Below are 16724 nucleotides of genomic sequence, written 5' to 3' on the forward strand. Positions count from 1 at the left end.
TTTGCATCTGTCCCTCAGCTGGCCGACTGACCAGCCTGCCGCTCCTGCAGCTGAACGAGATCACGCCGTGGCTGGACGGAGGCCTGACGTACGGCACGACCAAGGCCTGGACGGACGCGCTGCGCACCTTCGCCAACGGCACCCTGGCGCCACGCGGCATGCTCGCCTGGAGCCGTGACCCGTTCCGCGGCTTCCCGGAGCGGAACGATGTGCGCCTGCCGATGGCCAACCCGCCGCCGCCCACCCAGCACGAGATCTTCACCAGCCGCCACCGTACCGCGCCCGTCAACCGCTTTTGGAGTAAGTGGCCCTCTCCCAAACCGCCGAGGCGCGGGTGGATGCTACGTCTTCAGCTAACGTCCACCTAGCACCATCTGCAGTCAGCCAGCGCCGAGTGTAGTATGTACTAAAAAGTCAAATAGCTCTTGTGCAAGAACGGAAGATCCTGGCCTTGTGGTGTTGCAGCATTTACAGGTGGTAGGGCGTCTCCGATTTTAAGCGGGGATGAAGGTGCCGATGCCCCATGCAGGTCACATGCGATGTCCCTTCGCAACCCTTTGCAAGAGCGACAGTCCTTCGACATGTCACTCGCTGACCAACCCCCTACCGATCTCTCGCATTGACAGCAGATCTCGATTGTGCTTCAGGTTCAATGTCTTTGGAACTGGCTTTGATTCAGGTAGATCCATCGTCAGATAACGTCACAAGATCAACTAGCCTTGGTCGCGGTGACATGACCTGACGTCAATGTCGCCCGCAGTGCTAGGCAATCCGCGCGGCAATGAAAACCCGTTTCTGCTAACGTTCGGGGTGCTCTGGATGCGCTGGCACAACCACTTGGCCGACTACATCGCCACACAGCACACGGACTGGTCCGGTAAGTGGCAACCCCGCACTTCTCCGTTATTCCTATAAGCGGCAACTCTTCCCACACGTAATGCCACTACTGGGATCGTAAGAACTCCTCCCATCTCCAACCTTTGATTTGATACCCGATGACTGGAGGTCAGCAGCAAGCGGTGCCAACTTAGAGAGCCCCTGGTCCCGAAGAACACAAAGGTTCCGACGCGCCCAGGTCTGCAGCTGGAAGCGAGCGGGGCGAAACGAATAGTTAGCCTCTGACCTCGCTATCCACTACGGATGTAGTGTCTGGACCCAACCACTCCGCTCCCACACTGCCCCCCCCCCCCCCACCCAAGGCACTTCCGTTTGCTACTTGTCGGAATTCCATATTTTCCAGCATTGACCGATTATGTTCGTTACCGTCACTGTTTTCGCATACAGAGCAGCGTCTTCCCCCGCGTCATCTGAAGAGCCGCTGTCGGAGCTGAGATGCCCTCCAGTTGGTCTCAGTGGCGTACGCCACCGTTGGTTGTCAGCCCACATGTCAAACGTTGTCCGCTTCCGCAGGGGACCGCGTGTTCAATGAAGCTCGCAAATGGGTCATCGCCACCCACCAGCATATTGTCGTCAACGAGTGGCTGCCCCGGTGGCTTGGTGAACCTTTGGAGGAGTACGAAGGTCAGTACCTCTCTCTCTCTCTCTCTCTCTCTCTCCCTCTCTCTCTCTCTCTCTCTCTCTCTTCTCTCTCTCTCTCTCTCTCTCTCTCTCTCTCTCTCTCTCTCTCTCTCTCTCTCTCTCTCTCTCCCGCACTCTGATTTCCCATCCTGTTTCTAACTCCTACTGCTTTTGTCATGTCATGCCTAATTTTCGACATGTCCAGCTTGACTCGAGTCTTGTGCACCCTATTTTCCCTTTTCCTCTTATTCTCCCTTTTCCCCCTATATTCCTGTTTTTATCTCCTCTCCCTCTCGCCATACCCTTATCTACCCTTGGACATATCCAACTTAACTACATACTTACCTTGTTTGCTGCAGGGTACGACGACTCGGTGAACCCTCAGATCTCGCACGTTTTTCAATCGGCGGCCATGCGGTTCGGCCACACCCTGGTGACATCTGGCGTCTACCTTCGTAACTACAGCCGTGAAGGCTGCCACCCGGAGTCGTTCGGGTTTCTGACGGGTACCGATCGGTCTGCCGTGCGTGGTGTCAGAACATGCAACTCCTTCTGGAGACCGCAGGTAACTCGCCAGCGCAGAATGAAGACCGTCACGCTCGCTTGGGCACCAAGTAAGGTCAGGTTAGGTTGGGTCAGGTGAGGTTACGTTAAGGTAGGTTAGGTTAGGTTAGGTTAGGTTAGGCTAGGCTAGGCTAGGCTAGGTTAGGTTAGGTTAGGTTAGGCTAGGCTAGGTAAGGTAAGGTTAGGTTAGTTTGGGTTGGCTTAGATTAGCTTAGGTTAGGTCAGGTCAGCCACGGCCGAATCGATCTGTGCCTCGATCGGACGTTTTCCGCTCACTGAATGCCTTTGACACAAACTTCTTGAATAATTCATTTGCCCTGCTTTGCTCCGTTTCGGTTCATCCTGAATCCTCGCCATGCCCTGCTTTTCCTGCTTTCTACATGCGCCAGCCATAAGTGGGCTTAAGTTCTCCTGGTGAGGCTCCGTCCGAGCGCAGAGCACATACCCCCGTATACGGGGTGCCTGTACGGGTTGTCTCCTCGAAGGATTTCCAGGTGCATTTCCCAACCATTTCTCGCTTTCCTTCGCTCCATAGCCCTGAAGTGCTGACTTCTGGTCGATAAGGCCTTAATCCAAACCAAACGAAACCATCATAAGTTCCTAAATCATTTCCACTTTTCTCTTTACATACCCCATAAAAAGAGCAATTTTAGCTAAGGAGATGTGTTAGTTAATGCAGAAAACAGCGTCTGCGACCCAAGGGTATAGACTGGCTGCATCATCCAAACCGGCTGGAGCGGTCCAGCGCTCTTGAGTCAGGTGGGGCGTTATTTCAGTAATGTCCTGTCGTATGTATTATGTGCATGCGCGTTAGCAGGGCATGGGCACGAATGTTGTGCATCTGTCTCACATTGAAAGAGATGCTCGTGCGCCATGCCCCGCGGCATGTAAGTATTCCTCATAGCTTGGGAGTCCCTCACGACTGGCACTGACACCTTACGCCGTCTGGCTTGTGCGCACTGCGATCCCTCCAATGCTGACCTCCATCAGGTGCGCTGCGGCCTTCAAATGACGCTCATCGGTGTGGATCGACAGATCTGCGGTGTGGATCGGTTGATCGGCGGCGTGGATCGACAGATCGGCGGCGTGGATCGACTGATCGGCGACGTGAATCGACAGATGGGCTGTGTGGATTGGCGGATCGTTGGCGTGAATGGACAGATCGGTGGTGTGGATCGGTGGAGAGGTGGCGTGAATCGATAGATCGGTGGTCTGGATTGACGGATCGGCTGGCTTGATCAGTGCCAGAGTGTTCCGGACAGATCAGCCGGCTGCTTGCCAGTCAGGCCGAGATGTCAGACGGGATGCCGAACCATCCGTGACTCAGCGACTCGGCCTCTTCCAGGAACCACTCTCCGATCACGACATTGACCGGATGCTGATGGGCATGGCACTGCAGTCCACCGAGAGGGAAGACAATATCATCGTCAATGACCTGCGAGGTATGTAAGGCGTCCCCAGGGATTTCAGTGGCAACTTCATTGGTGATTTGCAAGCTACCTATAGCGTTTGCGGAAAGAGGATGTCGTGATCAAAAGTGCAAGGCAACTTAGTGCCAGCCAGAGCATAGCCAGACTTCTCGCGCCGTGAATTGACGTTGACCCCGTCTTGTCAGGTGACATGTTTGGGTCGCCAGACTTCTCGCGCCGTGAATTGACGCTGACCCCGTCTTGTCAGGTGACATGTTTGGGTCGCCAGACTTCTCGCGCCATGAATTGACGTTGACCCCGTCTTGTCAGGTGACATGTTTGGGTCGCCAGACTTCCCGCGCCGTGAATTGACGCTGACCCCGTCTTGTCAGGTGACATGTTTGGGTCGCCAGACTTCTCGCGCCGTGAATTGACGCTGACCCCGTCTTGTCAGGTGACATGTTTGGGTCGCCAGACTTCCCGCGCCGTGAATTGACGTTGACCCCGTCTTGTCAGGTGACATGTTTGGGTCGCCAGACTTCTCGCGCCATGAATTGACGTTGACCCCGTCTTGTCAGGTGACATGTTTGGGTCGCCAGACTTCTCGCGCCGTGAATTGACGCTGACCCCGTCTTGTCAGGTGACATGTTTGGGTCGCCAGACTTCTCGCGCCATGAATTGACGTTGACCCCGTCTTGTCAGGTGACATGTTTGGGTCGCCAGACTTCTCGCGCCGTGAATTGACGCTGACCCCGTCTTGTCAGGTGACATGTTTGGGTCGCCAGACTTCTCGCGCCGTGAATTGACGCTGACCCCGTCTTGTCAGGTGACACGTTTGGGTCGCCAGACTTCCCGCGCCGTGAATTGACGTTGACCCCGCCTTGCCAGGAGACGTGTTTGGGCCGCTAGACTTTTCGCGCCGTGACCTGATGGCGGTGAACATCCAGCGTGGTCGAGACCACGGCCTGCCCGACTACCTGACCGCCCGCCACGAGTTCGGACTCGAGCCAGTCGACTTCGACACCTTCTACAGCGTCACCGGCTCCCTGGTGGACGAGCAGGTCATTACCGCCGACAGCCTTGCAGCCGGCTACCTGATGGGCCAGTGTCATGTCGCTGACAGCCTCCCGCGTTACTTGGCACGCCTGCCAGTCTGACGTCATGGGGTCAGCTGACTGTTGGCCGCGCGGTCCAGCCGTCGACCGGCGTCGCTGCGACGTTAACTGCCTCTGGCGGCGTGCCTCCAGCGTCGCACGACTCACGGGGATGTTGCTACAGCCCGCTCCCGGCCGTCTGGTATAATTCCTGGACGTTCCGCGGGAGATGTTAAGGAGCAGTCACATATCGTGCCGTGTTAGGAGTGGGAGGGAAGGGGGTGTATGCAGTGCAGCTGAAGCATAGCAAGCGGGATGCCGCAGTATCACGCTCAGGTGGGGCCGCAGATGACACTAAGGTATTTTTAACGCCCTAAAACCCTGTAGCCGGATACCGTTGGCTTACTTGCAAGACACGCAGCACATCCGTCGTAGTTTCACACCATCCCTTTACGGTGTGTTACGCTCAACACAGCGTAACCAAGGGAAGAAGAGGGGTCTGCGGCGTAATCAGTGCGTAATCAGATAGCAGGGGAATACTGCCAAAAATAAATAACATGGTTTATGAACGGTCCCTTAAGACTGTAGTTGATTCCAGGCCATGTGGTGCAGACGCTGGATGGTTTGCAAGTGGTGTTAGGGCAATGGTCGACCGGTGAATGTGCGGCGCAGGTCTTGGCGAATCTTCGAGAAGTCTACGGACACTCTATGAAGGACGTGGACATCTGGGCGGGTGGTTTGCTGGAGACGACGGACCGGCCAGGACAGCTGTTCAGGGCTATCATCCGGGACCAGTTCAGGCGCATCCGCAACGCTGACCGGTTCTGGTTTGAGAACCACCGTAACGGGTGAGTGGCGACACACATGATGAAGAACGGACGGATAGTTGTGTCGAGGATCTGTGGGTACCTGAGCAGGGAGAGCAGGCATCGGGAGATGGGTGTCGCGTGGAAGTGGCATAGGTGGAAGGGGATGGACAGATAGGAGGGTGGAGGGCTGAAAATAATCTCAAAGTTGTGATCGGGACGTGAAACAGCAATGGTCTCTCGCAGATCTCGAACCGGTTTACTTGTCTGAGTTAGCTGAATCAATATCGCGGCGCAGGACACTGGGGTAGGAATATTAGCTAATAGCAGTCAACGTCCCTTTGGACTCTCAGCCCGGGAAAGCTTACTTAACAGACTTAACAGCTTACTTAACAGATAGTATCCGGCGCACTTGGGAATGCACAAAAGGAAAACAACGGTGAAAGAAAGAGCGTAGACATGCACCCGCTGGTTCCGACAGGCACGCACATACATCCACCTGCACATCCACGCAAACATTTTTTGGGTGATGTCCATACGACGTGTTTGATCGATCGATGCGTTTCGCACACGCTCAAAAAGTGTGGGCATTAGCTGGGGCTATATTCTGACTTTTTTGACATTTTACAAGAAGTGTCACTCTCACTTAGCCCCTGTCTGAAATTCCGACCGCAAGCTCATGCGGTAATTGGTGATGCGTTTTAGTGAATGGGTCTAATTTGCTGACAGCAACTGATGACAGCGTCATACTCCGAAACTACTTTTCTGATCGTGGCGATACATTCAGTCAACGATACTCTTCCTTGGTTTTTTTTTTAAACTGTTACATTTTGGAAGGTGAGAGTAAGCCATGCTTGCTTACAACGGGCTGCAACACGTGAACGGGTGAACGTTTGAAGGCCATCGTTTGGGTGGTTGTCAAGCATGGGTGTGTCAGGTAGGATTAAGATTGTTTTGGCGATTCAATGACCTTTTATTTTATCCAAGGCCACCGAGGTGACAACTTAAATGCAAATCAGTGATTCTGAAACGATTGTAGGTTTTCTGAAAACATCGCCGGCGGTTTTGGTGCCTAGTTCAGGTTAGCTCAGTTGGTTGAGCCACGGACGCATCATCAGAAGACCCCGGTTTAAATCTCAACCATTTCAGGGAGAGAATTCGGGTCGTAACACGTACATGGCGGAAAGCCAAGAATCACTGGGTCCTTATCTAGGCTCTATCACACCTGAAGATAGCTGGAGAGCGTCTGGCCTAGAAAACTGAACGAAACGTTATGTGCGTACGAAGAGATCAAACGTGGATGATAATCCGTACAATTATTTCACCCGTGATGCGAATGTATCGTCGCAATCCTCCATAAAACTAGGCTTGTAGTTCATCGGAGACAGCCATGCTGTATTGCTTGTAACTAGGGTCTCATTTTGTCCTCTTAGTGGATGAGAACAAATCTATCAAATGGTTGTTTTAAATGGGACGACGGTTTGCATGTTTCTGTGTTGCATGTTTGTATTGGTTTGGATCTTGACGCGTGTTAGGTTCCTACTGACGGTTGTCTTGCTACTCCAGACGCTTCACCAAGCAGGAAATAGAGCGCATCAGGAGTCTGACAATCTACGACATCATTCAGTCGGTTACGGCCATGGAGGAGAGCGATATACAGGAGGACCCATTCTCGGTTCTCATGGACGGTAAGACCTGATAAGTCGAGCTCACTTGCCTAACGTGTGAAAAGCATCGCCTATTTACTTGTTTGCAATGTATCTAACCTAGGGTACTTATTGTAAGTGCATATTTTTCGCAAACTTAAGTATAACTGTTATGTGAAGCAGCTTTTAACAAAGCGTGAAAGGTATGTTTTTTACGTGTAAAAGAAGGTGTATACGTGTAAAATAAAGTTTATTAGTTTTAACAGCAAATTACGTATTAACAAGCATTTTTTAATCAGCATGCTCATGCTAAGTTGTGGAATCGTAAAACGCGTTTAACACTTGGGAAAGAGGTGGCCAAACGCTCATTAGTTAGGACGCCTCAACTTGAGATATCTTTTTGCGAAGAGCGTGCATTTTGAAGCTATTGCTTAATACGCGCCCGGGTGGCCGGTTGGATACCCTTCGCTCGGGTGGGCGTTAATTTGACCCCCTGAGATCTCAGGAACTGCGAGAGTTAGAGACATCAAATTCACATGGTGTACTGACCTGCACCTTAATTCACCTAGGTCAACGTTTAAGGTTCTTAGATCATGACTTTCGGGTCAAACAGGGTCAAACAAGGTCAATTTCCGGGTTGGTCTCCAAAGTGCCCCCTAGATACCTGTAGTAGGCAAAAGACCACATGCTCATTTCAGGTCAGTGACCTTGTTTGACCTTTCGAAGATCATGATGACCGAAATCATACAAAACTGCTCTGAGCTCTGCATTTGAATAAGCAACAAAGATTACGCTAGGCAGCATGTTCCTAAAATCATTAAAAAAATGTTGACCTGGGTCGTTTTACGTCAGTGACCTATTTCCACCTTTCAGAAGTTCATGAAGATGTATAATGCGGTTCCTGTTAATATTAAATTCGAAATGGATACCATTAACTACCCCATACAGCCAGCCTTAGAATAATAAAACAGATTGGTTTTGACTTTAGTCTGACCTTCAAAACTGACTTCAGGTCAATGGACTTAGTCATTTGATTGTTGTGTTACCTAAGAAAGTTTCTCAGAATGTATAGCTTCGTCTAATACTCCGTTATGGCGTCAGATTGAACGATTCCCTAGAAATCGACCTCGCAGAAGCCGTGGCCGGACCTTGACCTGCCGCAGGTTGGTGACCTTACAGGGTACATCTTAAGTTTTCAGAGCAAACGATCCGCTATTTAATTGGCCACGCCCCGCTATTCCGAAACCCTTCTGGGAACACCTCCCGGGGGCGGTTTGACCTCTGCCCGAGCGCGTGTTAAACATCTGAAAACTTCACACCCGTCAAATCCGAGACAGTCGCAGATAAATGTTTTGGAGCGTTCAAAACGTAAATGGAGTGAGATTATACAAAACAACTCGCTCTTGTACCTGATTGGCATGCAGTTAGCAAAAACACAAATACCATGCAGACCGGTATGAGGGACCAAGACGCCTCCCGCCGTTTTGTTGATCTGTACACACCCAGTTCATTTAGTTGTAAAAGAAACGTACGTTTTTCAGCAGGATTTCGGCTAATTTGCGTGGTTGGTAACTTGCCTCTCACTCAATAATAAGCCATAATGCACATTTCTCAATGTAGTTCACACTAATGCAAATCTGATGAGGAAGGCTGTCACAGCTCTAGCGACGACATACCTTATTTCGCTTCTGACATTGAACTTCTTTGTCAGATTTCACGTGAATGCTGATCATGAGTTTGTTCTGTCACATGTTTAACATATTTTGGAGACTATCGTGAAAATGCCCCTTGAGCACACTTTGAAAACTCGAAAACAGACTGGGCAGTTTATCCAGAGAAGGGTTTAAAAAAAAAATATGCCTCAAGCACTCAGACCCTCCATGACTACTTTGCACTTCGAATGCTGTTATGCTATCAACAACATCATCACATTTCAAAACTAACGCAAAGAAAAGACACACTATAACATATGCTATCAACATCCGAAACATAGCTCAATACCTCGATGAAAAATACTTTAAAATATCAACGGACCAGTCACATTTTCTAAGCCGAAAGAGAACAAGAGGTGGATGGGGATTACACATTGCAAAAATTGCAATCGTAAACAACAGGAAGGCCTATTTTCTATTTTCCTATTTTCCACGGCCGTCGTCATATGCGCCGAAATCCATTTAAAGAGCCCGCATAGAGTCGCGTTCTGCCAATTATATAATCCATCAACCAGCAACAAATCTACATTTATCACAGTGTTCAAGCAGAGCCTCATGGTGCTGAGTGCGACAAAAACAGACACCTTTTGTTACCAAAGACAACCACTTTGATCTTATTCTGAAAAAACATATGTCTTCGTTCCAAAAATTCCTTCATGTGGTCTCATTGGATTTCTTCCCTGAATCATAAAGGAATAGGACTGACAGTGCCTTTTTATCTATATACATAATGCTCCTCGCAAATGCACTGAGCAACCCACCATATTTTTTATTGAGACCCTAGCTGCTCGTCATAAAGAGACAGTCCGACTCAGATCGGTTTTCCAACTGTGTAACTGATTCCTCTAATGAAGGCCTATCAAGTTGGAAGCATTGCCAACAAACAACACCAGGTGAAATAGGGAATTCACCTCTGCTTGTCATTTGAACCCGTCGAATGGCAACGATCTGGTGTGATATGCATCACCCTTGACAAAATGCACGGATTCAAAAGCCTTTGACACTGTAGTGTAATGACATGACACTGAAAAAAGCCTTTGACACTGTAAACATTAGCCTTCTTCTACGTAAACTTACTAAATATGGTATTCGACGAAAATCTCATGAAATCATTTCTTCATATTTGTCTGGCAGAACTCAATGTGTAAAAATCAGGAATGATCTATCAACAATCAAAAACGTAACAATGGGGGTACTCCAAGGATCCATTCTCGGCCCAATCCTCTTTTTAATGTACATAAATGACCTACCTAAATTAAGCAGTAACATGATTTGTCTGTCTTATGCTGATAATACTGCGATTGTTTTCAAAAATAAAAGTATTGCCGAACTTCAAAACAATGTCAGTACGCTTTTGCTTCTAATGACTTCTTGGTTTGCTGCTAATTTTCTCTCCCTGAACGTATCAAAAACATTCACACAGCATTACACAACCCTTTCTTCGCATTTCCGACTAAATGTGCAAATTAATAATTCACCTATTGAAGAGAAAAAAGAAATTAAATACCTTGGTGTAATCATTGACAAATCTCTTAAGTTTACAAGCCACACTAATTTTGTTGCAAGCATAGTAAGTAGAAATATTGGAATAATAAGTAGGGTTAGGTACTTTATTGATAAAACAACGTCACATCTACTCTATAACACTTTGATTCTTCCTTACCTAAATTACTGCTGCTTGGTTTGGGGCATAAATTATGCTTCTCAACTAGATCGATTGGTAATTTTGCAGAAAAGGGCTGTGCGTCTTATAGAAAATGTGTATCCTCCGCAAAGCTCAGAATCAATCTTTAAACGATACAAAGTTTTGAAACTATCGGATATTGCTAAATCTCAAATGTTAATTGTGATGCACAAATTTTTAACTTCACAGCTCCCTGCATCATTCGATTTAATTTACAATCTCTACGAATCCAATGACATGGATATGAGGCGAGCAAAACATTTAGAACAACCTTTCTCTTATCGTAATTATAGACTATTTACAGCATCCTGCCTTGGCCCTAAGCTGTGGAACAACATTATGGTTCCATATTTTCCAAGAATAGCTGATATCCCTGTATCAAAAACCATCGTTAAGAACATCATCCGCAAGCATTTCGTGAACACATTTTAACGTAACAAACATATTTGAAGACATTGCCATCCTTGTGCTGTACATATCCAACGCACTTCATATTTGACCTCCTTCATGTTTCATAATCAGTTTCTGATATAAAGTCATGCACATATACCCAAATTAATGGCGCTGGCTCCGGGAGTTCTCCCAGCAACAAGCTCTGCTTAGCTGGGTGGACTCCCTGGAAATCCAGCCCAAAACCCAGCACAAAAATGACCAGGTAATTGCCCCCTCCGACTTGTGACTGTATAATCCTTACTAACACCGGGAATTGAGTGGTTGTAGATTATTGGGCGGTTGTAGCGGGCTGTCATTAGCTGATTTTGGCTAATGACTACTTTAAGCCTTTTCATCTATGATTTTTCCCTCCCTCTCACATAACCCAATTCCCTCGGGTCTGCTCCACCTCTTCGCCTGTTTTTTTTAAGTTTGTTTCATCTTCCTAGCTGGGAGTGCCGCGACTTGATTTTATGTTTTCTGGTGTTAACGTACGGTTTACTGCGTCGCTGGGATTGAGGGAAGGGCACTCCTGGTTACCTGTTCTTGGGTAACGGCGTAGAAAAAAAAATGCATGCCCTTTCATCAAAGAGCGAAAAACCGAGGAGATCCCGTCGTTAATAGTCCATGCAATATTCAGTTAGTAAACTCTTAGGCGGCCCTGATATCGCCGTGTTGCACCCGCGCACCCGCGACAAATCTGCAACCGGCATACCGATATAACATGCCGACCAGCCTGGTTGTTTTGAAGGCGCAGTTGGCCCGCGGCTTTGCCATCTATTCCAACGAATTGCGTGTTCTCCTCGGCAGGCAATAACAACCTTTCGGCCACGTGCCAATCGGAGCTGACCGACGGCCAGTTCATGCGGCAAGCGCAGTGTAGTGTCGGTGGAGCGCTGATCAACTGCAGCTTTCTGCACCCGCTGGGCTCCGACGAGGCGCCGATCGAGCCCTGCTCGCCGGCGCGCACCTACGACTACTTCTCCGGCAGCGAGGTCTCGTTCGCGCTCACCTTCCTGTCTGCCTTCCTCGCCATCTGTGGTGAGTAGGCCGGCACCGGCGTCACTGGCGATGACGGCTGCATTGCTGAAGACACGGGATCTTCCCGGCGCAAAAATGGATGTGGTGCGGCAAGCAAAACACCCCCATATCTAGAACCATCCGGTAAATTTGACAACAATACACCCAGTGGTGTCTGTTACACTTATTTCGCTTTCTTCCAAATAGAAGGCTGCGTGAATTATCTGATGAGCGAGGAGTGGAGGGATGGCGAATGGATACAACTGACTGAAAACGGGTAAGGCTGGATTTAAAGGCGATTTAGCGTACAATGCTTCCGCTCGCTAAATCTCGTAGACATGGTCAGTGAGCGCGACCTTGGGGACATTGATACTAAAACATTCGTAAGCCGACACGAACTGGATTATTGCGTCAGGCGTCAGGGAGGGTGCCGATATAGGATACATGCGTCTGGTGACCTCTCCCGTGCGTCAGGGAGGGCACCGATATAGGATACACGCATCTGGTGACCTCTCCCGTGCGTCAGTGAGGGTGCCGATATAGGATACATGCGTCTGGTGACCTCTCCCGTGCGTCAGTGAGGGTGCCGATATAGGATACATGCGTCTGGTGACCTCTCCCGTGCGTCAGTGAGGGCACCGATATAGGATACATGCGTCTGGTGACCTCTCCCGTGCGTCAGTGAGGGCACCGATATAGGATACATGCATCTGGTGACCTCTCCCGTGCGTCAGGGGGGGCACCGATATAGGATACATGCGTCTGGTGACCTCTCCCGTGCGTCAGTGAGGGCACCGATATAGGATACATGCGTCTGGTGACCTCTCCCGTGCGTCAGGGAGGGTGCCGATATAGAATACATGCGTCTGGTGACCTCTCCCGTGCGTCAGGGAGGGTGCCGATATAGGATACATGCGTCTGGTGACCTCTCCCGTGCGTCAGTGAGGGCACCGATATAGAATACATGCGTCTGGTGACCTCTCCCGTGCGTCAGGGAGGGTGCCGATATAGGATACATGCGTCTGGTGACCTCTCCCGTGCGTCAGTGAGGGTGCCGATATAGGATACATGCGTCTGGTGACCTCTCCCGTGCGTCAGTGAGGGTGCCGATATAGGATACATGCATCTGGTGACCTCTCCCGTGCGTCAGGGAGGGTGCCGATATAGAATACATGCGTCTGGTAACCTCTCCCGTGCGTCAGTGAGGGTGCCGATATAGGATACATGCGTCTGGTGACCTCTCCCGTGAGTCAGTGAGGGTGCCCGATATAGGATACATGCGTCTGGTGACCTCTCCCGTGCGTCAGTGAGGGTGCCGATATAGGATACATGCGTCTGGTGACCTCTCCCGTGCGTCAGTGAGGGTGCCGATATAGGATACATGCGTCTGGTGACCTCTCCCGTGCGTCAGTGAGGGTGCCGATATAGGATACATGCGTCTGGTGACCTCTCCCGTGCGTCAGTGAGGGTGCCGATATAGAATACATGCGTCTGGTGACCTCTCCCGTGCGTCAGTGAGGGTGCCGATATAGGATATTTGCGTCTGATGACCTCCGAATTAAATGCCCCAACCCTCGTGCCGCCAGCATGGCAGGCGGGAGGTACCCGGGCAGGGAATGGAAGGCTTATCAGTCCCCGGATGGAAAAGGTAAGGATCTTCTTGTTGTACAATGCACAGAACCCCTCAAACGACGTGGCAGACGGCACTATTGACTACTAAAAAACGAACAAAATGAAGGCCCTTTCAAATTAAAGTCAGACAAATCCAACATTCTTGTGCAAGGAGCTTCCACGGACTCTTCTTCGAGTTCTTTTTCTCCCTCCCTTTATGAAAACCCCTGTTACGTCTCTTGGCCTGGAGCCCTGACCCCTATCATCCAATCGCGCAATTCCAGGCAACGGCAGAATTTAGTGGCGAAAGTTCGACTTGCCACAATGCCCAGCACAGTCAGTCCTGCTCTCTGCCACCGCTACTACCGGCCGCAGACCATATCTGTCAAGGGCAAATAGCGAGCGCTTAAAGCGACTCGAACCCACCCCGCCGCGGGTGGCGGATCGGAATGCGCATGCGCTAACTGAGCCATCGGAACGCGGGCGCTGATGGAGACGGATGAAAATCTTATGCAACGGTAAAACTTCCAAACAAAGGATAGCGCTGCATCGGCTAAGGTTCCACATATAATTCAAAACGAGCCTTAGATAGTGGAAATGCCCGACACTATCAAATAAGTCACAATCTGCTAAGGGGATTTCGATAGATGGTTTGAATGAAGCCGATGGCGTTGTCTGCTAGCGATCTGGTCGTCTGGTACATCGTCTGGTAAGAAGCAGAAGATTCATCGTCATGAACTACGAAACTTACGCTTGCATTAAGGACTGAATGTTCGCGAGAAACTACCTGATTTTTTAAAGTAAATATTTCAGACCTTGATTTAGACTTCAAGCCTACAGCATTACAGAACTGCTTTAACGCGCTGGTCTGCACAACCTGATCGTGCAATTCTTGAACCAGTGTTTAAAATGTTACATTCCAAGCAAAACATCTGACCCGTTGGCTAACATTGTTTTGAATTATATGGTTTCACAGAAAAGTGTCATGTTTTCAACACAAAAAACTTCCAGACCGCTCGCGGCGCAGATCCAGAGCGCGACTGAAACTGAGAACGGCCATTTTATCATTCCGCTACAGCTTTAGTAAATCCCGAGCATTGTCGAACACGCTGACTGATTACATGGCCGATCCTGCACATGGCCTGCCACCCGTCTCGGTAGATGAATCAGTCGACATGACAGGTCGACAACATCAACAAAATTCCCAGAACAGCGCCAGATTGAGACAATGTAGTAGTTAAGGAAATATTCGTAGCACCTGGAGGCCGAGGAGTTTAAAGAGAAGAGACGTGGTCAAAGATTTTCCAAATTGCAGGCGGTCTCCAGGTATCTCAATGATGAGTGGTACAAAGACTATCCTTTAGGGTCACGTTGTTTAGGTTCCGTAGCCTTCACGCTGTTGCGGAGCGGAGGAGTTGAAGACCACTGGCGGTGAGCAAGAGGTGGTGCTTCAGCTTGAAATAGAGACTAGCTAAAGCTGAACACAAACGGCATGTTTTTCGCAGCCTCTCCCCACCGCAGTGTCACCCCGTCAATCACTGCTAGCGTATGCTTCCACTCGCTCGCTTCCTCATTGACACCTTTGGTCTATCACCCACGCCTTCAAACCGCCTAGAACCTCTCACCATTGGGCTTGCCTTAAGCCTGTAAGGCATTGCCGTGAAGCATCTTGATCGAGCCTTCACAAACGTGGTCCGGAACTTTCCACTTCACAGTCACCTTTCTGCTGTGTTACACTTATGTATGATGTGACAATAACCCATCACAAGAAAAATGTCTGTGCATGGTTAATTCTCACCATTTCCACAGGTCTCGGTGTGCTGCTGCGTGTGCTGGCTCAGCGGCGTCAAAGGGGGAATTCAACGGTCAGGGCACCCAAGACCACTGTCATCGACGATAAGGGCACAGGCCTTACCATCCCAGGTGAGTTCGTGTTCCCGCTAAGTGAGTGTTGAATTGTGTGGCTCAACCCGGCTGTTGCTAAACCACTAACCCGGCCGTATTGACGATACGCCGAGCGGTAGAAGTCGTTGAGGTGTTGAGGTGAGTCGTCAGAACCACCCGGTTCTGACAGCTGCGATTGGGGTGACAACGAACAAGCGTTGGTTGATTTCGAGTAGGTGATGATGTGAAGGCCTTGTTCGCGGGCCTCCTTAGATCTCAAGCTTTGTGAAGCCCGCCAGCTCGAGGCCATTTTTTAGCTTATCTGTGTTGGATGCCTTGGGCTGCGACGTTATGCTGCCCGATAGGTTATGTTTTTGACATGGCTCTGATCTTTTTACCCAGATAAAAAATTGTCACTTGTATGCGAATGAGTTGGGCAGCGATGCGGTGCCTTCTCGCTGTCGCTGAGCGCTGGCACGAGGCATGTGCGGCTCGGCCTGACACCGCGCGCCCCTCGCCCCGCGGCCGTCGGCAGCCGTGGAGCGTGTCTCGCGCACAGACTCGCGTCAGGTGGCGGTGCGGCTCAACAAGACCGGCCGGCTGATCGAGGTGCTGACCATGCGGGGTGCGCTACTGCGCTCCATCGACCTGAGCGGCGCTGAGCCCCACCTGGCGCTAGTCACACCCACCGATGGCGACCACCTCATCATCAAAGTGCCCAAGGAGTACGATCTGGTGGGTGCCGGCGGCCGACCGGGTCGGGCGGCCAAGCCTGGTCACTCTTTCGGGACTGATTGCGGAGATGGCGGAGAGATGGAAGGACGGGAGCGGCGGGGCGGGCTGACCACCGCACGAGAGTCAAACGAACCATTCCTCTCCCGAGGGATGGCTCGTGACTCTTGACTCGAGCGGCAGCCATTAAATGTCTCTCAAATCAACTGCCAGCAGCTTTTAAAGCATATCGAGCTTTTATATTTAAAGCATATCGAGCATATCAACTGCCAACAGCTTTTAAAGCAAACACGATTTTTCGTTGAGACCATTTCACTGGTGTTTTTAGCTACAATCTATCCTTCCTGGTCTGGACTCTCCCCTATCAGTCCGTGTTTAAAAAAAACGGCTAATCAGGGTGAGAGTTAGCCTTTTCCCTGCGGATCTTTTCACCTTTACCCCGCGGAGAGTGCCCCAAAGTCCTCCTCTCCCTTCCCCAACGTCTCAAACACCAATTAAGCTAGGGTCACAGAGAAAAGGACATGAGAATACTCCCGTTAATCTACATCAGAAATTTGCGACGGAATAGTGACAGCTTTGAAAACCATCCGATGGATACTAATGGACATCGAC

At 50.0% G+C, this 16724-nt stretch overlaps 1 protein-coding gene across 1 annotated transcript in view; it reads left to right on the plus strand.

Annotated features, from left to right (window-relative positions):
* Window positions 1-16724, plus strand: part of LOC119097515 (dual oxidase 1) — a 78355-nt gene that overhangs the window by 5895 nt on the left and 55736 nt on the right. Inside the window, exons 6-16 of the mRNA XM_037220548.1 lie at window positions 51-300; window positions 761-877; window positions 1411-1521; window positions 1878-2083; window positions 3428-3524; window positions 4380-4552; window positions 5258-5433; window positions 6958-7079; window positions 11676-11906; window positions 15306-15419; window positions 15916-16115. Of these exons, the coding sequence (XP_037076443.1) occupies window positions 51-300; window positions 761-877; window positions 1411-1521; window positions 1878-2083; window positions 3428-3524; window positions 4380-4552; window positions 5258-5433; window positions 6958-7079; window positions 11676-11906; window positions 15306-15419; window positions 15916-16115 (1797 nt within the window). The remainder of the gene's footprint in view (window positions 1-50; window positions 301-760; window positions 878-1410; window positions 1522-1877; window positions 2084-3427; window positions 3525-4379; window positions 4553-5257; window positions 5434-6957; window positions 7080-11675; window positions 11907-15305; window positions 15420-15915; window positions 16116-16724) is intronic.

The sequence above is a fragment of the Pollicipes pollicipes genome, unplaced genomic scaffold, assembly GCF_011947565.3.
Source record: "Pollicipes pollicipes isolate AB1234 unplaced genomic scaffold, Ppol_2.1 Scaffold_4295;HRSCAF=5057_pilon_pilon_pilon, whole genome shotgun sequence".
In the NCBI taxonomy this organism is placed as follows: Eukaryota; Metazoa; Arthropoda; class Thecostraca; order Pollicipedomorpha; family Pollicipedidae; genus Pollicipes; species Pollicipes pollicipes.